Source organism: Chanos chanos, chromosome 3 (genome assembly GCF_902362185.1).
Source record: "Chanos chanos chromosome 3, fChaCha1.1, whole genome shotgun sequence".
Lineage (NCBI taxonomy): Eukaryota > Metazoa > Chordata > Actinopteri > Gonorynchiformes > Chanidae > Chanos > Chanos chanos.
The window spans coordinates 8,225,647-8,249,857 of NC_044497.1; the positions used below are offsets into that span (position 1 = coordinate 8,225,647).

Sequence of the window (24,211 nt, forward strand, 5' to 3'; positions counted from 1 at the left end):
GCGATAAAACGCTCCTATGATTGCAGATTCAAACCTCCGCCAATGTGTCCTTGAGCAAGGCAATTAACCTCAAGGTTGTCCCAGAGGTGCCTGACCTTTGACATAGTTAAAAAAAAAAAAAAAAAAAGTAATTTGCTTTGGATAAGATTGTGAGCTTGATGAATACATTTAAAATGAGATTCCGGGAGCGCAGGCTAGGGAGATGCAATATTAAGTGGAGTTTGAGAATACTCTCCTCTCCAGATAGTTTGACAGTCTGGTTACATGACTTATGTAAGCAAGCATACTAATGTGTGAAGGCAAAATGGAGCTAGATAAACAGTCAGGAAATTGTGACGTTAAGTTGGTATAATTTGATTTTCCTCATGCCTTGATGGGAGCTTGCTGTCCTCAGAGATGAGGCGAGCCATCTTTATTACCACAGACACCATCTTGGCAGGCACGGCCCATTCATCTAATAAACGTGTGTTACGGAATGCCCAAGGAATGTTCTAGATGACCATTTGTCTTCATCTATGTGGTATGCATCTAGTGAGTCATGGTTATGTCCTTGTTATTATTTGGAGTTTGTTTGTGATCAATACAGATGCTTTCTTGGGTGTATTTGACCAATGAATCCTGCTGTGCTCCGCTGTTTACTAGCTGCTGTTGTTGTTGTTCTCAGCCCAGTAGCACTGACTGGATGTAAGCCCGGATGAACTGGGTTTTTTTTTTTTAGATATGGTTAAAGTGGTATCAAAACTGTGAAAACAGACATGGTTTTATCTTGTTTTCATTGTGTTTAATTTTTTACAAGTTAGCCCAGTGAGTCTGTGCATTTTATAGTATTGCGCTGAAGGTCTGAGAAATGGTAAGCTGAGACATGGGGGTCCCTTTTGTTATTGCAGAAGAAATGCCCGTCCCAGACCAACCCACAGATGCAGAAAAACCCACCATGTTGAGTCCAGTGCTGAACGCCTCTAACGGAGACGGGTCGGAAACAGAGACCACCTCTGCCATCCTGGCCTCGGTTAAAGAGCAGGTAAGGTTCTTCTTCGGGCCTCCCGCCGTTCATTGCGGAGAACTCTCTGAGCGATACGGGCTGTTTGAATACTGAATCCTTAGGATGGAAGAGTGGACTTTTGTTAGAGCATTGTCTTACAGTACGAAGTGGTTTCCTAGGTCAGCGAGTCCATGGGAGTGCATTTGTCATTTTAATGTCTGCGTCATCTTGTAGTCTGGCTGAGGACGAAGATTAAATGGAAAATGATGGGAGCAGAAGAGGGCAATTCCCTTAGCCCATAATTGGTTCTGATGTTTTTACAGACTTTTGCAGCTCCAGATTTTAATTAGGGCATATGAGGAAACAGACATACCAGAAGAAAATATGCCAAGGATTTCTTGAAGGATTTCTTGAAATAAATAAATAAATAAATAGGTAAACTTAAGATGTCCTCAAGGAAGATAATGCATGCAACTGCAGTTTATCGATTATTCGGGTTTTGTTTATTTTGTGCTAGACGCTAAAAAAAAGCCAAGATGATGAGAAAAATGTTAACTTAAAAATATACAAGTGCTAATGAGACATTAGACAGAGAGAGAGAGAGAGCGAGGGAGAGAGAGAGGAAAAGACAGAGAGAGAGAGGGAGTGAGAGAGACAGAGAGAGAGAGCAAGAGAGAGAGGGTGAGAGAGAGGGTGAGAGAGAGAGAGAGAGAGATGAATGACAGTGCTTGCTCGCCGTCAAACTTCTTGTAAAATCATAACCACCACAGCCATCAATCTTATGAAGCTTTTAATGACTTTCAATGATTTTTTGTTTGATTTAATTCTTTTCTTTTATGTTTGGCCAATCATGCAGTAATAGAAAAGACTTTCTGTTCCCACTGAATGATGACTTTAAGTCTGGACATTAAAAATGTACCATTACTTTCACTTTTCCGGCGGTTCAATTCATCACAGAAATTAGCCCTTTCTTTTATTCAGACACAATGATACGATGACTTTTTCAGCGGGAAACAGAACACGAAACCCCTGCCCTTTCATCAGTGTATTAGGGAGCTTTAAAATATTGACGGCTGAGGCAGCAACTTTAATAAGGAAAGCATTAAAAACAGAAAGCTGATCCAGCACCTCCCAGAGCACCGGCAAGGCCCGTGTCCTTCTCGATAAGATTAATACGAGTGTTTCATACGAGTGAAGAGGCTAACACTGAAGTAGCAGGATAAATCAGCGGCGGAAGAAATACACAGGGACAGACAGTCAGTCTTCAGTAATAGGAGTTTTTTTTTTTTTGCCTGTTTCTTTATTTGTGGTTGGAAGATTTTTTTCTTCTTTTGGAAGAGTATAGGTTGGTTTTGGAATGTGCAAACAGCCAGTCAGCTGAGGTTATGCCAAGATCATTTGTAACATTCTGATGAATGATGCGGCTGTCTGTCTCAGCAGTCTGTGATCACCAAATGAAGAAAAATGTTTAGTTAAGTAATTCCCCAAGTCCATGACAAAAGTAGAATAATTAAAGAATCCCTCTTTACACCGTCACATTAAATAGTTTAACAGTTACACTGATTGCTGACATCATTTCACTGTAAAAGGCTGGTTCTGGCCATAATTTGTGATGTATGGTCATTAAGGGGCTCGTCTGCAAAATATATTTATCTTCTTAAATACTCTAAATGTATTTAAGAAGGAATAATGAACGTTCACCTTGTCCATGTGCCTGAAAACTCTTTTATTTATTTATGTATTTGTTTGTTTGTTTTTTTATGTTTGTATGTTTGTATGTATGTATGTGTGTATGTGCGATGATAGATAGATGATAGATATGATAAACATATCTATCTATCTATCTATCTATCTATCTATCTATCTATCTATCTATCTATCTATCTATCTATCTGTTGCTTTCAAGGTGATAACTTGATTTAAGCCTTAGTAAATACAATAACATTTCATTTCAATCAATGTCTTTCATAGTAATGCTTTTTTCCCCCCATGAAATCAGTTTGAACAGCCCATAACTTCATGCAAATGATACGAAAATGTACAACAAAGCCCCCCCCGCCCACACACACACACACACACACACACACACACACGTTCAGTTTTGGTACTTCATTTGATTTTGATGGTTGTATAGTGACGCTCAACACATGCTTTTGTATTACCATGCCGTGTTATCATGTACAAATGACATATAGTTAATATGTGAAAGAAATAACATGAGTGACTGAGTGATTGACAGTGGTTGTCAAGTCATCACCAGGGGGGAAAACAGGACAACCCTACATGTACTGCAGATTAGTCCAATCAAAAAAAGAAAAAGAATAAGAGAGAGAGAGAGAGAAGGGAAGAAAATCTTGTGTAGGACAGTAGGGGGGGGGGGGGACCCCAAAAAACATTAGCACTAACATACTTTTCCATTAACACACAGGTTTCAAGCATCTCCTGAAAATGGATTACATCCCCGATCTCTTCACATATCTTTATTCGTGTTGAACAAACAGGAATTCTTGGCATGCCTCACAAAACATTGTCCTCCAGCGCTGCCGTCATAAATGGGCGAAGTTATTTTTCCTGTAACCTTATTGAAAGGGTGAAAGAGAAGTCATTATTGCTGTACTCTTTTATTGTAAGGGATGAAAGGCTATTTCTTTTGTAATACAAGCTTTTTGCACACTCTTTACAAGATTCGCTATACCATCCCCTTTGATTGAATGGCCACGCGTTTGGCTGTCGTGTAGCTAGAGCTCAATCATAGAAACAGCGTGTTAAAACGGGGGGGGGGGGGGTATCAACGCGTCTCATGAGAAAATTCGCATTCGGTGGAAAAAACGTTTGTGGCCGAAAGTGAGCTTCTTCACATTAAGCTGTCACGGATACACCTGTTGCTTCTGACAAGAGTCAGATAACCAACACAGTGTTTAAGTTTTTAACGCAAAGGTTAAATGAAGCACGCCTCTCCGCGCTGGAGGCTTGCCACGTTACACTGCAGATCCAAGGATCACGTTTCGTGCGTTTGTGTGTTAAAATTAGCACTACTCACTCAAAAATAACATAGTTTTCCACTATAAAAGTAACATACATATAAGCTTCTGGTTTTGCATAATTCTTTCTGTTTTGGCTTGATCTCTACCTTTGTGTCAATTTCTTTTCTTCTTTTTCGGTCCATAACTACAAAGCGTGACAGAACATGAAAGAACAGGGATATAGTTGGCCTAGAAAGCTCAAGCACAGTAGTCTCGGATCATAGCCAAGACGCTTTGATAGTCCAAATGGAGATCTGGCCATGGCAGATTGAGTTCGCGGAGCTTGGCAGGTGTGTGGACGTCGATGGAGTCTTAGGCGCCCCGCCCCCCACCCACCTTGCGATCAGATCAGCGAGTTTTTCTCTATCCTAGTCATCCCTGAGAACTCTGCTTACGCCACGCTTCGCGTGAGTAATGGCAGAAAGCTCCGGAATAATACACAAGAGCAATCATCGTAAGCACGGTCATCTTTATAATCGTCGCTATCATCCTTCCCATCAGAATCGTAATATGCCTCGATTCTGAATAGCTGATTCCATCTGTTAAACGCAAAAGGAAAAAAAAAAAACCAAAACAAAAAAAACACTGGCCTGTACTTGTTTGAATGCGTAGCACAGATACCAGGCTTAAGATAAAAAAAAAACAAAAAAAAAAAACAAAAGACTGGTGACTCATTTGCGTGCATTCTCTGGTCATAATATCTGTGGATTTGTGCACATTTGTGAGAGCAGTACACACACCGAGCATAGGTAATATATACAGTCAGCAAGTTTATATGTCAGTGATGTTGGAGGCTGAAGCACCATAAATATTGATGGTATGCAAATAACTGCCCAAGTTTGTGTTGTCTTTGAAGTGTTGTGTGCGTGTTTGTGTGTGATCTATTCTGGAGGCAGCTTTGCTTTGTCCTACACAAGATTTTCTCCAGTTATGTTGTATGACAAATGAAGCCATTGCTCTCTCTCTCTCTCTCTCTCTCACTCTCTCTCTGAATCTTCTACTACAGAATCAGAGCAATTTCTATGCGTGATTTTGCTCTATCTTGTCAAATGCAAATTGTTGGCTAGAAGATATGTATTTAGAACCCAAGATTCAAATTAGCTCTGATCCTGTGTGTCTGTGGTCTGTGTCGTTCTTTTTTTTTTTTTTTTTTTTTACCAGATGAATGACATGTAAATCGGATTACTGAAAGTGTTCTGTATATGTTCTTTGTGCACCGCACTGCGTGAGATCTAATTATCACTGGGCTGCCGTTCACATGACAACAAGGCTCAGAGACGACTCTATCATGTGTAACATTGCACATATGTAGAAATCAATATGGTTCAGATGATGAGACGAACAGAGGTGACAAATCAGGATACGGAGCATCTGACTCATGTCTGTGTAGCTGCCGGCTGTGAGTAAGTGATGAGCTTTACTGTAAAGAGAGAACCAATGAGTTCCTATACAACTGCCGTTAAAATCTCAGTGTAATTAAAGGGTCTAGTATGGACACGTCATACTAGATGACTCAGTTCTCCTCTGGTCTCGCGGAACTTTTTTATGCATGTCTATTCTTCGAAAAAGATGTTGGTTAAGACGGTTCTGGTTCTATTATTTACCGAGAGAGATGCTCTTCTTGCCAGTCACGTTTTTCTGTGTCGGGTGGGTGTTTCCTGCCTTCCCGTCGCTGTCAGCCTGTCTGTGAAATAGGCCCAGGCCGCGTGTAGACACTAATCAAAGCTGACAGTCTCAGGATTGTGATGGCTGGACTGTAGACCCTCCCTGTCTGGACACCTAGAGCTCCACTGGGAAGGTACTTTCAAAACTATCATTGGCACAAAAAACCGCTCAGTCCACACTATTGACAACGGAGGATGTAATAGCACGATCATCTCAGAGCTGGACCCTGGCTGAGACTTTTCATTTTCTGCTGGGTTATTAGCATTCATAGATTGCTTTCGTAACAGCTGAAAATGCCGCGTTATGCCGCGAAAGATTATTTTTCATTTTCAGAATCTCAGGAGCTCGCGATACACGCCGCCTGAAGCGTAGATCACGTCACGAAATTAATCTGAAATGAAGTAAAAATGCTCTCGGTGGTTGACATATGTTTTCTGCTGACCTGTACGTTTTTGTGAGGCATTTATAGCTTATTCTGCTTTGTTATCTCAGTTTTGTGATTTTTAATTAGTTCCTTTGTTGACTAATATTGTGATTAAGTCAGCACTTTATAATGTGCAATGACTGTGTCCTACAAAATTAAAAAAAAAAAAAAAAAGTATTAAAATAAAATAAAAGTCTGCTCAACGTTTATTCTGTGTCTGTGTCTTTCAACAGGCAATTCTAATTTAGCATGTGCTAACACTGCACACTGCACACACATTTGTGAGCTTGTGAGTAGTCAGTATTACAAGCCGACTACATCATACAGCCCCCACCTTCCTCTGGCAATTTCTCTCTCTCTCTCTCTCTCTCTCTCTCTCTCTCTCTCTCTCACACACACACACACACACACACACACACACACACACTCTCAGGTCACTTGTGTGAAAGCAGTCCCTGGGGTGCTGTGTGTAATGACCGGTCGTAGAGAGAGTGTGTGACAGTAAAGTCAGCGGAGTGATGAGGATCTTGCAGCGGCCAGCTCCCGCCTGCTGGCTCCTCACTGTCACAATTAGCATTAGCATTAACGGTGGCACCTTTGCCTCCGTCTCAGCATGGCCTCCTGTCAGCAGTTTCACGTCCTGCCCTCTGAACTCTGGGTTTCTGTCAACACGAATGGGCATGTTGCGGTTTCAAAACATCCGAATGGCTCCGCCGCCATTTTTGTCACCTGTAAGTTTTGTTTTTGACGTGTGTGGTTTTTTATTATAGCGTGTTTTCAGGGTTAGGTTTAGGGTTCGGGTTAGTGTCTGTGGTGCAGTGTGGCCTGATACAGTGTGATTTAATGTCAGTTTATTTATTTATTTTTTATTTACTTTTGTCTTATCTGACCGCGTCGGCGCGGGCATGGGTCGAAAGCATGTCGTTTGTTTTCTCAGAGCGAACTTGTCTAAAGAGTGCTGTTTATGACAAGAGCATCCATTTTTATCCATGTGTCTTTATTTCTCTTAATTACAGTAGTGATACCACACTGAGGACATCCCAGAGGCAACACATTCTGAATTCTCCCTCTCTCTCTCTCTCTCTCTCTCTCTCTCTGTCTGTCTGTGTATAGTGATTTTTTCCCCTTATCTGTCATAATCCCCGAAGATTTATCATTATTGTCCATGTCACTGAACCTTGCTAATTAGTGTGAATTACTTGATGATGCCATAGCAAGAGCATTGTGCCTACAGATGTGCTTTTCAGGTAGTCTGTGATTACTGTTGTTATCGTAACTGTTGACAGCTTTAATAGAAAAAACTGCAGATTTGAAGGTATTATTTGAGTAACGATCTCATGAGGCATCGCAGGTAATAATTTGGAGGCAATTTTGCGAAGAGCAGACCTGCCACTAGGTGGCAAACCTTTTTTTTTTTTAAGTGGCCCCGTGACATTTGGGCAGTTCCAGTTTTACAAGTGAGAGAACTAGAATCGGACATTCTGTGCGTTCCGTTTGAACACAAGGAATCTTAATGTTTAGACTTTTATTTTGAACATGTGTGCGTTCTTGAACATGAATGTTAACATTTTGTGTTGTACTTCATCTCGGACTGAATTTGTTTTAAAATACTGCACTTATGCTGTGTCTGTAAATACGGTTACAGCATGTTGTTCCATATTTGTAAAAAGGCTTCCAGGATCTCAGGCGAGTTAAAAGCTGAGCCGGCAAACGCTTCTGCCTCTCACAAACCCGACCTTTGCCTTTTTTTGTAGCGGGAGCTGAGGTCAAAAAAAGGTAAAAACACACACACATACAACAGTGCATGTTGGGAGCAGAAGAGTATGCTCAACCCAGGTGTCTGTAATCACTTTGTCCTTTGGAGTCTAATGATTTTGCCCCGGAAACCCAGCAGGCGCGGTCCCCCTGCGCTCGAAATGCGGGCGAAAAACACAGCTAGTACCGTGCCGCCCAATCCCCTCAGGATACGCCACCGCGGCTATTGTGCTGGGTAAAGAAAGCAGAGAGAAGGACAATGAGGGATGGAGCAGAGGAGGATGTGTGTGTGTGTGTGTGTGTGTGTGTGTGTGTTTGTGTCCGTATGTGTATGTAACAATGTATGTTTTTGTGCGTGTGTGGCTTTGAGTGTGTGTGGGCCTGTATGGAGCCTATATGTATTCACATGCTTCACGCACGTTCGGGAGGTTAATCTATGCTGATGACAATAACGATCTGTACCAGCCAGCATGCATTGCGGTGTGTCTGTTTGTGTGCATAGGAGATTCAATATGGGCCACACACTTAAATGTCCTCCCAAAGGCATTGAATCGTTTGGCGCGGGGGGTTTTCTGTGTATGTGTATGTGTCCGTTTCCCTGTTGCGTATTCATGTGTGACTTCCACTGGAGCCAACTACAGTGTGTTCTATATTCTCTGCATCCTGTGTGCTATTCCACAGATCCCTGTAGCGTGTTGTCATGTTGTTTGTGTGTGTGTGTTTGTGTGTGTGTGTGTGTTTGTGTGTTGTTGTTGTTTGTTTGCTTTTTTTACGTGACAGGGTGAGTGAGTGCATTTGACTTGTCTCTGCACGTGTTTGGTATGGGTCGACTTGTGGCAATATGCGTTCATCACTTTGAAGTGGTGAGACGCGGCGTGAGGACGTTAAGATGAAATAGGATTGGTCAGGTGACAAGGCTTTGCTGTTCCTCTCGACTTTTATCACGAACGTTATTGTCACCATGCTCTAACGCTGACGACATCCGAGCGCGGAAGACTGGCTTATTGGTGATGTAGGTGTCTTTGACAATAATTGTTGTCTCTTAATGGCTCGTGTGAAAGTATCATTTGCATTGTGCCCTGGCCAAGAATTAAAGAGAGAAAGAAAGAAAGAAAGAAAGAAAGTGGAACATATATTTAAGCTCTGCTATGCTTTACACACTTGTTTTCAGTGTACGATTTTTATATGGTATTTGGAACAAATTTTGAATATTCCATGATAGATCTGTTGTTTTTATTGACTGATCGATTGATATATTGAATTATTGATTGGAGCAAATGGGTCATTCCATTCATGTCATGAGGGTTTTCAAGAGAATATATGGGCGTTATTTCAGAGACAGTGCGGCGTAATGAGATTTTCAAGTGTGAATTGAAGAAGTCATTTTCACTTTGGTTATTTAAACACATCTGAGAGACTATGCTATGCATAACTGCGGCTGACAGTTATGCGAGATGTTTATTTCTACTCGCTCCTTTTTGTCTATACTGATCGTGTAAATAGAGAGATTTTAGCCATCCATTTCCAGTAACTTCTTAAGGTCTCTGTGCAAACTGAAAAAACGAAAATCAAAGCGTGCCCCACGTCTAAATGAGAGCTCTTTCATTATGATAGATGGGAAATCTTGGCATTTCTTCTGTTCTGTAATAACACAAGCTTGTGTAAATGGACTTTTATCAGAATCAGACGTTTTATGCCCTGTTGGCAGTAAATTAGCTAATGTGCATAATTAAATAATGCAAAGTAACTTATTACAAAAGTAATTGTCTGAAATTCTTTAATCCGCCAAGGTCAAAAGTTAAACGAATTCAGAAAACGACGGGCCCGACAGAGAGACATCTTTTTTTTTGTCATAAATTATTGCATATTTTTAGATGGCCAAGTTAGAAACCTCTCATCTATGTTTCAACCGAGCTTCCAAAAAACTCTCGGCTTTATTGACTGCTCATTCATGCGTCGGAAGAACGAGGTTTTGTAGCTTCCGGCACTGTTGCAAACTAAATCCGTTTCTCTGTAAATATTTAAGCTCTCTCTTGATGAGTCGGTATAGGATGGGAGATGGCTGAACGCTCCACCTGCTGAGATTTCATTGTGGTTTTATAGCTGTTTGCCACGTTTCCTGTGATTTAAGATCACAGTTTCGCCGGTCTACACTACTCTGTCCTGAGAATGAACAGCGCCTTCATAAAACATGCATTGTGAATGGATTTGGCTGTTGCACAATGGAGGGCTGCTAATTAAAACGAAACGCGCCCGTTGTTGACTTTAGTGCCTTGTACTCCAATCTTTTTGTACAGCATTTCACCTTTGATATCAGTGCAGCGTAAGGTTCTGACAGAGGCACACGCGCTCTCCATTTTGAATGACCTACATTAAGACAAATTTAGTCGTGAATAGCCCTACAATAAACTGTTCTGCCCTCGCAGCGACTGGAAGGAGGACAAATTGTCCCATTTTCCTCTTAAAAATGGCCTTATCACCTCTCATTCAGTTTCATCTATTTGCCTGTTTATAGAGGGCCCCCTAATAACTACTGTATCGACCTGCTCCCATTTACAGTCTAGTATCTACACAGTAATAGAACAGTCACTTGTCACATGTGTAGACTCACAGATGTATATGGATCTGTAGTCTTCCCCAACACATACACTAACACTGTAGCTACTGATCTTATCAAATATCATTGTGTCTTTTGCCATATTTGGTAGGGTGGCAGTCTATCAGTACTATTCTTTTTTGTTATTTATCACCCCTCCAATAGATTTGTAGCCTTTTTTTTCGTATGCTAATGAGGTCCTCCATAATCTGTAACCCCAGAGATTGACGAATGCGCCCGTGAGTCAGACTGCGGTTAAAGCAAAGCTGCTAATAAATGCACCTCCGTGGTTTCCTGAGGGAGGTGAGATAGCAACGCCGTAGTCTTAACCACAGGTTAGCTTTATCGATCGCACGTCTGCCATTTCCAGAAGCTTCCGCCACTGCTCGCTAGAAATCCCCACGGACGCCATTGACAAACTATCAAAGCGGAATGACAGACTGTGCTGGGAACACTTTACGTTTTTTATTTGTTTGTTTGTTTTGTTTTGTTTTGTTTTGTTTTTGTTTTTCCACACTAATTAGTTTCATTTGGCTTAAAAGAGAAGACAACAAACTCTCTAACTAAAATATTCCTTTTAATGGCACTAATGGAGGTAAGCTGGGCTTATAAAATGATACCTGTTGGATGATTTAGACCGTTTACGGTGGAGGACTGATACCTCTGGTCGTGGAAGAGAAAATAGCACGACTGTGTGAGAAGAGAAATAACATATTCCTCCCCCATGCTGAGAGTGGGGAGAGCAGTGGAAGGGTTTTCGGCTCGTGACAGATGAGGAACATCTGGGCTGCGCATCTTAAGCACATTCATTCTACAAATCCATTTCAAACGGCCACTCTGCACTCACCTCATGAGACCTCCACGTGCCGCCTCTATTTCACACTTACAGATGTACATGCACACGCACACACGCACACACATGTCCTCTCTCTCTCTCTCTCTCTCTCTCTCTCACACACACACACACACACACACACACACACACACACGAGCACACACATTGTAATAGCCTCTACTGTATTCACACTTACACACACACACACGCACACATGCATACACATACATGTAATAGTTTCAATTCACGCTTGCAGACACACATGTACAGATAGACCTTCCCTCCGTCTCTCTCTCTCTCTCTCTCTCTCTCTCTGTCTCTCAGACAAACAAACACACACACACAAGCGCACACACACACACACATTTCAGGACTGACTCATCCATACCACACCACTGTAATGGTTACATGCCGTACGCTATTATTTAATGATAACTCAGACATTATTCAGAATCCTACAAGTCTCTTTGTTAGAACTACGGGGTCAGGATGCAGTGATTGCGACAAGAGGGGGCTGCTGAATCAATGAGGGTTGGTCTGCGATGCTGAGTTTGACTGGGCCAGACACAGATTTTAGAATGGGCTTGTCAAATCTCATCAGCGTTAGAAAACGGGAACAGGAGCGCGTGGATACGGGGCGTTTTGGTCAATTCCTCCGCGGTTTGGAGAGAGCAACAAAAGCCAGCAGACACTTTAGAAGGTGTTTTGTGTTCTTGTCTAAGATGAGGGAGAATAATGGAGTCTGTAAGGGTTTGCTGTGTCTCTGTTCTTCATGCATTTTGAAAAGTAGCATTAGGGCTTCTGCCTACTTTTAAAATGGACGGCGGCGCATGATCTGCCTTACATATCTGTTTGCCAAATGGGAGGTGCCATAAGCCATTTGTCAGTGTCAGGTTCCCGTCCTGAGTAAACATTTTAGCTCAGAGCTTAGGGAGATATCGCAGTGTGGGAAATGCAATGCCACCAAATGCTAAGATAGGAGGGCAAGAAACTTACCCTCCGGGATACTTTTCTGGTGAGAATGAAATTATCAGCGTATTAGTTCTTGTCACCCCTTTTAATTTTTTTTTTTTAAATTATATATTTATTTATTGGTATAATGAGTAGAATGTGAAGTCCATTCCTGCTAGCTCTGGTTGTGTAACTGTTCTGCATTAAACCAGTGCAACACTTGGACACCTAATTAACCTGGTAATAATTGAAAATACCATGTTCTATTTTCACTACTACTACTACTATGACTACTACTACTACTGCTACTACTACTAATACATTAATTGTAGCACAAAAGCGCATATTAAATGAATATGGCCATGCCATGTATATTATTCAAATGATTCAAAATCAGTTCCTAGGAAATTACATTGTCACAAAGATTTCACTTACGCACAGTCGCTTTCACAGTCGCTCGGATGACTGTTATTGAGATGAGGATGGTATTATGCACAGAGAGCATTTGTCAAAAACTAGGATAAAAAATGCATTCACTTATTCTCCCATAATGTATGCATACTCTTGATGTTCTTCCTTCTGTATACTGACTGTATAATGATGAGGTAATGTTTACATAAACATGTACGCTAAGAATAGTTTTTTAAACACCAGGCTCGTTAAAAAAACACGCCTATGGATACTGCCGAAAACTTTTTTTAGGGCAGAAAACATAAGAATTCCACACTTGAGTCTATGAATCAATTCAGTGTGGTCCCAGTGGCAAGCTTACTAAAGCACAAATGACTCCATTTAAAAGAAACTGTATCCTTGGCTTTTCCAGTAAGAGCGTTTGATCACATCATATTAATTCAGGTTCTCATATATTTGTTTGTATTTTGACAGCCGTATTGATAATCTGCCATGTTCGTGATGAGATTGAAAATGCATAGAAGTGAAACCAGATTCTCTAGGTCATCAGACAAGAAAGGAAAGATAAGGAAAAAAAAAGCACCAGTTCAACCACATAAAATGTAACATTTTTTTTTTTTTCCTCAGTCATTGAGATCCAGGTTTTGACTTAACTGCTCTTTTCAGTCGGTGTGGAACTCCCAGAGAAAGCAGCTCTCTGTGAGATTAGAGAGAATTGCATTGCTGACTAAAGCCATGATTCTGCCCTGAGTCATTTTCCCCTTACTTTTCAGAATGAAGGACAGAATGATCATTTACGGTTTTCCAATTCATTAAAGTGTATTTATCAAAGTATACTTATCAGTTAAAGTATTGAGGTGTATGTTTGATTATAGAGGTCGTGACAATATCTAAGCTACTTGAACAGTCGTGTCTAAACTCTCAATTTGAAATACTTCCCAATTCTTGGCAAGTTCACTGTTGTGACCTGCCAGATAAAACTGCAGATGTGCATTTTTCATATGTAAATCCCTTTATCCTGGTTTGTCATGTTTTTTAATGGCTTACTTTTTACTAATTCATCAAAAGTAAACTCCTTCAAAGCCTTGGAATGGTTCGGTTGCAGCTTAATTCAATATTCTGTCATTGTCTGAGAGCAACAGTTGGGCTTTGAGAACGAGCGTTTGTCAGAGCCGTTTTAAGGGTCTGTTCCTAGAGGACTTGGCCTTGGTCATTAACTCTGTCCAGTTTCAAGGCTGTTTTCAGGGTCTGATCCTCGATGACCTGCCCACGGTCATTAGTTCTGCCCAGTTTCACAGCTGTTTTCAGGGTCTGATCACGCTGTCACAAACTGCCTCAAAGTCTGTCGCAATAATGGGAGTCCACACGTGGAAAATAACATTTAACGAAACATTTAACCTATGCAGTTTTAACGGAGAACTTAAAAAAATAACCATAAACGGTAAAGAATGCGGTAATTCACAGAGTTTAATCCAAGGTTGAGAAAGGAAGCAAAGATTATTGGGAGAAAGCAAGTCTTTTATGTCCTCTATACACTAGACCCAGATGTGTCCAATCAGTGCTGAAATAACCTCTGGCTCTTTCTGTTCACCTGCAAAAACAAAACTCCACAAAGCAACAGCAGACAGAGCAGGAAGGGCCGTTATACATTGGAATACCTACCCATGGGTGTCAGCTCTACCCAGTCACGTCAGCATCACAGGAAATCCCTGCAGTCAAACACTGTTGAGATGTCTGATTTAAGCAACGGTTAGCTATGTGCCTCACTCTGTACCAGCAGACAAACGAAACAAATAGGAGTTAACGTAATTCTTCCAGAGTGCCAGTTTAACCAGTATGATGAGGAATCCACTTTGGACACACACACACACACACACACACACAATTTACTGTTTCAGTGTCGTGAAACTGTTTCATTGCTGTTTTGGCTGTTGCATATCCAAAAGCTATAGCAGCGCCTTGCAGCACAATACAAATCGCTCTAATTCCACGGATCCTTGTGGGAGTCCATAGAGAAAACTCCCTTGACATAACGTAAACAGACCCAGCGAGCGGTCAGGAAGAAGACCTTTGTCAGTGTGTTGCACACTCCCTCAATAAATGTTTGGCCTAAACCCCTCAGAACACTCAAGGCATTGGCGCTCACTGTTAGCACGGAATCACTTCATTAATTCTTTTAAGTGTTTTGTCTATTCTCTTTTAGACACCCATCGAGGAGAGTGCTCACAGCACAGTTTGACAGTACATACTGAATTATATTTTGAGAAAATTAGGCCAGAAATTGAACAGAGATTTAAAGTGACAATGCTGAAAAAAACAGCTTTGGCAAAGGCATTTTCAGATATGTCCTTTGTGAGTTTTGTGAACTCCAGAAGTCTATTTTATTTATTTTTATTTTTTTTTAATCCCACTGGCTACTCCTGGACTTTTTTTTAAGAGGCTTACGTAGAGTTTGTGGTGTTTTGTGCTTCGTTTTTGCTTCGGTCGGAGGACTTTCTCCGCTCTTTCTGTTCTGTCAGCGATGCCCACCAGCAGCTTGTCAGTTGGCAGTTTGCATGCACATCTGCAGTGCTCAGGGGAAGACTAACCTCTGACAGAGAGCTCAGATTGGAGACTGAGATGTAACTTCCCACACGCAGAGAAACATGAGAGAGAGAGAGAGAGAGAGAGAGAGATGAATCTCATTCTCTTCATCAGTCATTCACTTCACCTCACTTGACAAGCAGCATTTCCTTGTCTCTCAGGATGCCCGTTAGAGAGGGGAAAAAAAGGGGGGGAGGGGGAAGGCGGGGTTGGGGGGGGGTGGTATTGTCCCAACAAAACATTTCTAAATTACAGCATTTCTCTGGAATGTCATATTTGATATTATTATTAACATTTCATCAACGAGTTACTACAAACAAACAAACTAACAAAAAGATTACAGGTTGCCCTGCCTTCATAGGTCCCCTGCCTCGATGTCATTTTTATTTGCATTTGCATTTTTTCGCAGCTCTTGTAGATTTTTGATTACGGAGCCAAAACCTGTCTACATGTCTGTAAAGCAGTGCTGTCTAATCTGTGCTCCAGACGATAGCTTTTGATTTGTGATATGCATCATGCACATCATAGAACACATTAAAGTGTCTTTTTTTTTTTTTTTTTTGACTGTGCCTCTGGCTCCGTCCTGCATTCCACCTGGTCACTCAAGAGTCCTGCTGTTTGAGGAGGAACAATAGCATCATTAAACAGGAAACGTAATGAGGTGTGAAATCAATATGTACAGTCGGCGGGTGGTACTACATCACTATAGGCATTGTGGGTAATAAGGTGTCAAGAGTCGTTTACTCCAGTTTTAATCATCCAGACCTTGAAACTCTTCTCTTGTAAACAACTGTGTTCCTGCCTGAACCCTGAGGACTTCAGCCACACCCTGTCTCAGACAGTAGAGAAATTAGATACAAACGTCTAGCCCTCACACCACTTGATTGATGGTTTTTGATACCACAGTTTGATCACCATCATCCGCCCTTTTGGTACCGAGTTTCATTACTAAGTGTCAAGATGGGGATTTCCAGGTAAGGTGCCAGTTGAAACGTGCCTTGTATTTTACTGGGTTCCAGAGTTTAAAAAAAAAAAGGAGGGGGTTGAGCTCTTGTTGATAGATCTTGCCACTCTGATCAGGGTATAGCCATAGCCTCATCTGTCATCAGCCCTCATATTCCCAATGTTTTCGTTCAGTTTTCACAGCAGCAGAGTCCCGGCGTGCACCTGCATTAGAAGCGGGGTCTAGCTTACCTGCTAATAAGAGAAACTGGCCCTGCCTCAGAGGAATTCTGATTGCTAATCCTAAGACTCACTGCATATGTTGTGTCCTGCATGATAATGCTGAAACTCCTCAGGATGCGCCTTCCAAACGGAATGAGAGGCGGTAAACCTGAGAGGACGTGGGCATCTGGTGAGAGTCGACGTGGAGAAATCATTCCGATGATCAGCGGATAAGAAGAGCTCTTGGAATAAAAATGAGATTTGAACTGATGCCAGCTCACCTGCACGGCCTCTTTTCTTCTCAGGATTTGCGAATAATGTCGATTAATTGAAAATCTGAACTGGAAGAGTTTGTTTCCAGATGAACCTGCAGGTTTGGGTCGACTGCTGAGAGATACAGGATGAAGGCATTCATCTGAACTATGCCATATCGCCAAGAGACACAAAAGTTTAGACGTCTGTAATCTGTACAAGGCCTGTTTTCTGTTGTGTTGTACCGCAGTTGAAACTTTCTTTCTTTTTAGAAAGTTTCTTGAGAGCTTTAGAACACAATGGGTCCATTTGAAGGAGGGTTGGAAGAGTAACCCGACATGTCAAGTCCAAGCAAATTAGCTACACAAAGAGTAAGTTGCTTAATCAGGGCCATTGTGTTGTGAAGAGTGTTCTGTATGTATCTGCATATTTAGTCAAATGATGAAGGCCATGGTTAGCAGAGGACACATAGCCTTTATGTCACCTAACCTTTAATGAGAATGCACAGAACTGCATTCTCACGGAACATGACTGGTAATTCAGCTAGCTGTTATGTCTGTTTGAATATTCTAAGCTCCCCAGTGACTAACTTTAGACTTTGTATTTTCAGATGAAAGCAGAGGTTCAAAAAAAAGGAGAAAGAGAGAGAGAGAGAGAGAGAGAGAGAATGTTCAAGCCCTTTAGAGGAAGAACTCCAGAGCTGCTAGGAATATGTTTATTATTCCCCTTCGAATTAATTATTTTGTATCGAGTTTTATATCCAAAGTTTTATGACAGATCTGTGTCACTCCAATATTTATTCAATCTTTGTCCAGTGTTCTCTCCACTGAGGGACGTTTTTGATGCGCATCCAGAAATACGGGCATGGCTGACACTTTCCAATTAAGTAAATATGCCTTGGTGGTGATATCTCTTTTCTTTACATGTAGGTTTGAATTTAATTTATATTTAACAGTCAATAATGCTCCCTGGTGATATATAATTAACAAAACGCTACAAAGCAGAGCCCAATTTTGTTTTTTCCTTCTTTTTAAAATCTTTGACAGAGTAGTCTACCCACAGTAGTATTAAGCTTGTTAATTATCTAGGACTGAGGATGGTCCAACATATTACAAGAACTCTAAGGGCTCAACTGAACATGTCTTCAGGTCTTAAGTCTCATGCGTTACTAACAGAATGCACAAGAGGGTGTAATTGTTAAGACAAGTTATACCAAACACATGTAAAGTCATAGCTTGTGATTATTTATTTGTTCGCTTTCTCTGTCTACTGGACCCATTTGTGCTACTGGATTAATTTGACCTGAAAATAGATGAAAATAGCTTTGTTATGTAAGTGTTACACTATTGATTAACGATTCAGTAAACAAATTATGTGGTTTGTCTCAAAAAAAACATTGCCACCAATGAAATGGAGAAAAGTTATTTCCGATTACATCTCCAATTACAGCTGATTTAGAAGATATGAGAAATGAAACTTTGTTTTGTTCTCTTGCCTCTATGAAATATCGCTCTCTCTCTTAAACTCCATAACGCTTTAGCTGTTTTCTTTTCCCTGTCACATAACATACTGAAATGCTGCGCTTGATTCATCTTTTCTCCAACCGATATGATCTACTACAAATGAGCTTTGTGACAAATCGACTTTACCAGGAGTACGACTTTCTATCATGCTTAGTGATCTTAGTCCTCTTCGTCAACTTCAAGGGTGTTCTCCGACTCTTATGAGATCTGTTTGGCTCTGTTCAACCTGAGAGAAACATAATCAAAATGCTTTGCTCTACTCCATCAACCGAGGAGACTGAGGTTTCTTCCAACGCTAATCCCGCTCAAAGACACAAGGAGAGTGGGGCACACCGTCGCAAATAGACTTAAGGTTTGTTAGAATAATGTCACGACTAGACTTCTGTTTCGTAACATTAAAATATAACGAAGCGCATGTTGTTTAGAGGCAATGCAGTACCATGTAAGATTGTTTAGTCTGGTAGTTTTGAGAAACAGACCGTATGGCATTTGAAGATTCACCACAGACTGAAAGAGGTCTGTTACAGTGGTTTCTATATTGTATGTCGTAGGTACTCTCCACCCACAAGCTGAATCTGAAACTGATTTGTAGCAGCCTGTAATAGGCAGCATTTCAGCCCTAAGAAGTACCCCCCTCCCCCCCGTCCCTGCCTCCTCCCCACCCCCTTAATTGCCCTCCTCCGTAACAAATGGTTAATAAGCAACCAATATACTAGAGAATCCCAAAGGAAATAAGCTAATTTGGATGGAGGAGACATACTCATATCATTTTCAAATGAATCTTTCAGTATATGCTTAAAGAAAAAAAACCCGCTGCATTAAAGGGCATGCAATTTTAAATGCAGTTTTGAAAAATTAATCAGTCAATAGAGCACACACTCTTTATGGATGCACATTAGGTTTTGTCTTGACTTGCTACGGAATATCAGTACGTATGAACCTGCACCGTCTTCAAAAAGGATTCACATAATGCAATATATTGGGCTACTACTTCAATATGTGATCCAGACTTTGCTTTTTTATATCAGCTTTCAGATTGAAGAACAGATTGCTGTTTTGTGGACTTGCTTGTGAAAAGAGATGTGAGGAGTAGAAGCGAGATTTGTATTATGCCATTTACGGATGCCATGCCGACATGACATTTCACACTGCTAAACTCACAGTGCTTTTTTTTTGTTTTTTTTTAAAAGGACTGCATTGCATTCAGTCTTGGACTTTTACACTACCAAACCGTTCTTTGCCAGACAGTTGTCACTGTTTTAGTACTATGAATAGCTGAATGTCTGTTTTACTGACTACATTCAAATAGGATGAGCACAGTGATGTGTCACCGTTGACAGTGACTCTCTAATCAGGAAATCTTTTTTTTCCTGCAGTCCCACTGCAACCTATTCATCTTCAAGTGCATCATATTCATCATCTCACTTTCCCAGTGTGCATTGCTCCGCTCTGAGGTGAGCAGCCAGGCATCACTAATGGGTCTGTTGTTACTGACGTTGTTGTTGTTGTTGTTGTTATTGTTGCTGTTACTATGGTGATTTATTTGCTAATGCGCTAATCATTATTCTTCTGCCACGTTCATTATCAGAAATCAGACAAGAAAAGAAATAATTTATGCTAATTTACACAGTTTCCCTGTATAAAATTGGTCTATATTATACTCATATGTTAGCTTTATATTTATTTGTCCCACTAAAGTCACAACAGACTGTATAATACCAATGTTATGTGGATGTACATTAAACACCATGCTAGAGTATCTGGAAGACCATTAACCCTAATGAATTTTGAAATTTCTCCAAAAGCTAATACTGTATGCTCCTGTTGTTTGTATAGCACACCATAATTTGAAGGCTCAAGAACTCAGTGTCATTATAAAAACTGAAATGAAATTATGATTGGATAACCGCTGCGTCCGTGGAATATAATGCCCTCCATCGAGGTTTGTTACAAAACCTACCTGCATACCGTGAGACTCCAGTGGCTATCCAGTGAAGTCAAACGCTGCAGCTCACCACGAGAAACAACCCTGATGGTTTTTGCCAGCGCCCTACCGAAGAAGCGAGAGCATGGGAGATGCTACACAGCCAAACAATCCAATGAAAGAAAGAAAAAAAAAAAACGTAATGCTCACCACAGCACAGTCGCGGTTATAAAATAAGTTGTCAAATAACTGTAGAGGGCTCAGTGAGCTACAGCTCAGTTTTTATTGAAAAATATTGGAAGCAAGCAGATCCACTGAGCCTTTATTATAATATAATGAAGGTTTGAACCTGCAGATGTGGCTTTTGTGAACATACAGAGTACATTTGGTTAATAACCTAATTTAACACACTGGTCATCAATGGCCAGTCAGTGATTATTAACTCCGCTCGGCAATTAACGTGATCATTTACATATCTAAATGGACAATTATGGTAGATTAAAGATTCGCTTAAATCAATCACACACTAAACACAAGAACCAAGCCCGGCTGCAGTTAATACGGCACGCTGACCGACCTGTTAATTTCTGCCACTGTTAAAGGGAAAGTTCACTCTTTTTGACACATGGGCTGATTACTCAGTTTACCTCCTTGTAATTAAGTTTTCCCCAATTTGTCTGACGTCATTAGATCATTATTCACCTCTTTTTTTTTTTTTTTTTTGCTATTTTCATTTTGAAACTTTGTATGCGCATGGATATAATACGTGCTCGACCAAGCACAAATAAATAGATATGTATCATTCCTTTAAGACAATGGTGAAAGGTGTTGGCTCGGTCAAAGTTCTGTTAGAATGAACATGAACAGAATCCGAGTGACAACAGGAAATGGAGGATGTTCCCCTTAAAAAAAAAAACCCAAACAAACAAACAAAAAAAAAAAACGCTGAAATCTGTCTTGCCTAAGAAAAGATGTTTACTGCTGAAGAGTTTAAAACACCTGATTTCTCTCTTCATCTTATTTGCAAGTACATCTCTAAACCAAACTGTGGTGTTAAGGTCTAAAAAAAAAGCATGTGCTTCTAGATATAAGACTTGTTGATTCCTGCAAGTGTAAAGTGTAAAGCGTGTAAATATTAAGTGTCAGGTGTGAAGTGTGAAGCACTTATCTGTTGTAGTCGCACTATTATTATTATTATTATTATTATCACAGTTTTTTTTACAATCACTAACATCCTTTTGTCCAATCTGTAGTCACATTTTCAAAACTCTAAACACAATTAGCACAAAATCCATCTGTTGTGGACCATACCATTAACACAGTTCATCTTGTGTTCACAGAATATGCGGTCAATTAACACATTTCTAAAATGCTGAAATCTTCTTTACACACAAGCTTACCCAATATCAAAATTATGGATCTTTCTTGTCTTATTTACACATGCTTGCACACAGCATGCCAGAAATGAAAACCTAATGTTCAAAACCTTAAATATAGTATAAAGCCTCTACTTCTGCAACAACAGCAGCTCAAAAGCTATATTGAAACAACTGATAAGCATTTTTGAATGAGCAGATCACTGAAACGCTGAGAAATTGTTTACTGTAAGTTGTGTAAAATAGACCAACCACAACAGATTCCAATCTCAGTTGGAGACATAGCCAGGTGTTGAAGCTCTTTCAATTACATAAAAATACACAGTAAAAAGGGAAAGACTTTTTTGGGTTGATTTTGTTCAATGTGGATAAAGAACAACACAGAGGAGCAGAGAGAAAAAAAAATCATGTCTGGACAAGGGAGAGGAATAGTTGAATGAGGGAGAGGAGGAGGACCAGGGAGAGGAGTAGCTGGACCAGGCAGAGGAGTCATTGTGGCTGTTTTACTGTATTTGTGTATTTGATTTTTACACATTTGTAACCAAAGGCCATGCATGTTGGATATTTTGTTGATCACTGGCAGCAGTTTCACGTTGCTAATAAAGCTTTTACTGCAGCAATTCTGTCACTAACTATTTTTTTTTTTCTACTGTACTTTCTATAAAGTAAAGATGACTCATTCATTTAGTATGTTAGTATGATAGTATGTTGCCAAAAATGCACACATTTGACACTCAATCAAAAAAGTCAAGTGGTTTACAGTAAAAGGAAACTGAATTGTAAAAAAACAATGGATTTCATATCGTCTATTGCAGGGGTGGGCAAATCCAGTCCTGGAGGGCCAGTGTCCTGCTGGTTTTTGTTTTCACCTCTTAGCTACCTGTTGATTTTCACTTTGAAAACAGGTATGCATGCTCTTCAGCCAATCAGAGACTGTATTTAGTTAGTCAACAAGAAAAACAGCAGGACCATGGCCCTCCAGGACCGGATTTGCCCATCCCTGGTCTATTGTATGCAGGTACCTGTAGACGTGAAACATGAAAAGTAATGCAGTTTTTGTAATGCCATCAACTGTTAGTGTTTTGACAGTCATTGTGCTGTGATTGATTATATGTTGCTCTTAGATATAAAACATGTGCTAGTATTTTGAAAGAATGATTTGATATTGAGTCGGGTCTGCCATGTTCTGATAGAGTCTGTGTATGTAGAGAAAGTTTTTTTGCTGCATTTTGAAATGTAGATTTGGTATTTAATGAATAAACTGTGGTTCAGAGCAGAAAATTAACTATTTGGCTGATTGTGTGATATAGGTTAGCAATTGTAAAAAAAAAGAAAAAAAACAAAACAAAACAAAACAAACAAACAAACAAACCCTAAAACAAAACAAAAAACTGTAGTGTTAAGGACATAGTTTAAGCGGGTGATAGATCTTTAATTGCCCTTTTTGTTGAGGGGTGTTGATAAACTGTTTGCTATATTTGGTGATAGATCTTTAATTGCCCTTTTTGTTGAGGGGTGTTGATATACTGTTTGTTATATTTGGTGACTGATTGTGCTTCCAGTGAAGAAAAAATTTGCACTCATGAGAGAAATCAAATGTCACTCTGTATTTGCCATGAGCCCAGTGTGAGTGCGTCAAGAGTGTGTTGGACTGGGGGGGTGGGGGGTAATTAGTATGAGACATGCAATGGGAGTTCAGCCGGAGGGGTCTTTGGGGGTGGGGGTTGGGGTGAGGGTGGATGGGGGTAGGGGGGGTGTCTTCTCACCCTCCTTTCTCTGTAGTTTTTAATGCATGCAGCTTAGATTTGTCAGTCCCAAATTGATTCATTGACATTTCTCCACTGTTGTTAGGCACATATCGCTAGCAGCAGCTTTAAAGCCGCGCCTACGGAGCGGTGCTGAGACGGAGCGCGTTGCTTCCATTCAGCTTAAGCTCTTTGCTTTATTTTGGCCCTCTTTGCCAGCTGCGCAGCATGCTTGATTTAGTTTAAAAGTGAACAGCAATTTTGAGACTTTTAGAGCTCATAGTTTTTAATCCTTTTTTTTTTTCCTCTTTCTTTTTAATTTGAATTCAGTATCTTTTTTATTTTTTTTTCCTTTTTGAATGCCATATCACTACTTGTCAAGGAGATATGCGTGAACTTTTTTTGACAGTTTGATTTTTTGGCTGCACATTGGATACTTCAAAAAGATAGATTTCTCCTGTGTGCATCTCTTTCCGAGCCATACAAAATGAAATGGATGTGGATCACACATACGTTGTTGTATAACCTTTGACTTCACGTGACCTCAGTAGCTGCTGGCTGTGAAAAGATGTGTCCCTAATGCTACATTGATTAATGTGCAACACAAATTGATTAGCTCTCGGAAGCATCCGTTCCATTAGCAGCGTGCTAGCATGCGAAAGAGTCAGCCGCCCGGCCTGTCATCCCTGTTTAACAGCAAAAATTTCGCAACGTGCCAACGCCTTGCTAAGTTTAGCTGATGAAATGGTGCACCGTCTAACAGCTAACAGACATGATGTAATTCATAGACACTCTCAGTAGATTCCCGCTGAGACCCTTTAATTAGAGTGAGATCCTCTAAAAAAAAAACCTCTTACTCCTTTCAATTATGCTGTACCTTTTTAACTCTGTTTGATGTGCATCATCTGCGTTTTAAATAAAAGAATGAAAAAAATGCAGAGAAATGATCTTAGATGCTTGTGTGTATGTGTGTGTTTCATTCTATTACTTTTTTTTTTTTTT

General features: G+C 40.4%; 1 protein-coding gene across 1 annotated transcript in view; it reads left to right on the forward strand.

The window, feature by feature from the left end:
- The first annotated feature begins 892 nt into the window (after positions 1 to 892).
- Positions 893 to 24,211, forward strand: part of ctnnd2a (catenin (cadherin-associated protein), delta 2a) — a 176,971-nt gene continuing 153,652 nt past the window's right edge. Inside the window, exon 1 of the mRNA XM_030767425.1 lies at positions 893 to 1,021. Within this exon, the coding sequence (XP_030623285.1) occupies positions 893 to 1,021 (129 nt within the window). The remainder of the gene's footprint in view (positions 1,022 to 24,211) is intronic.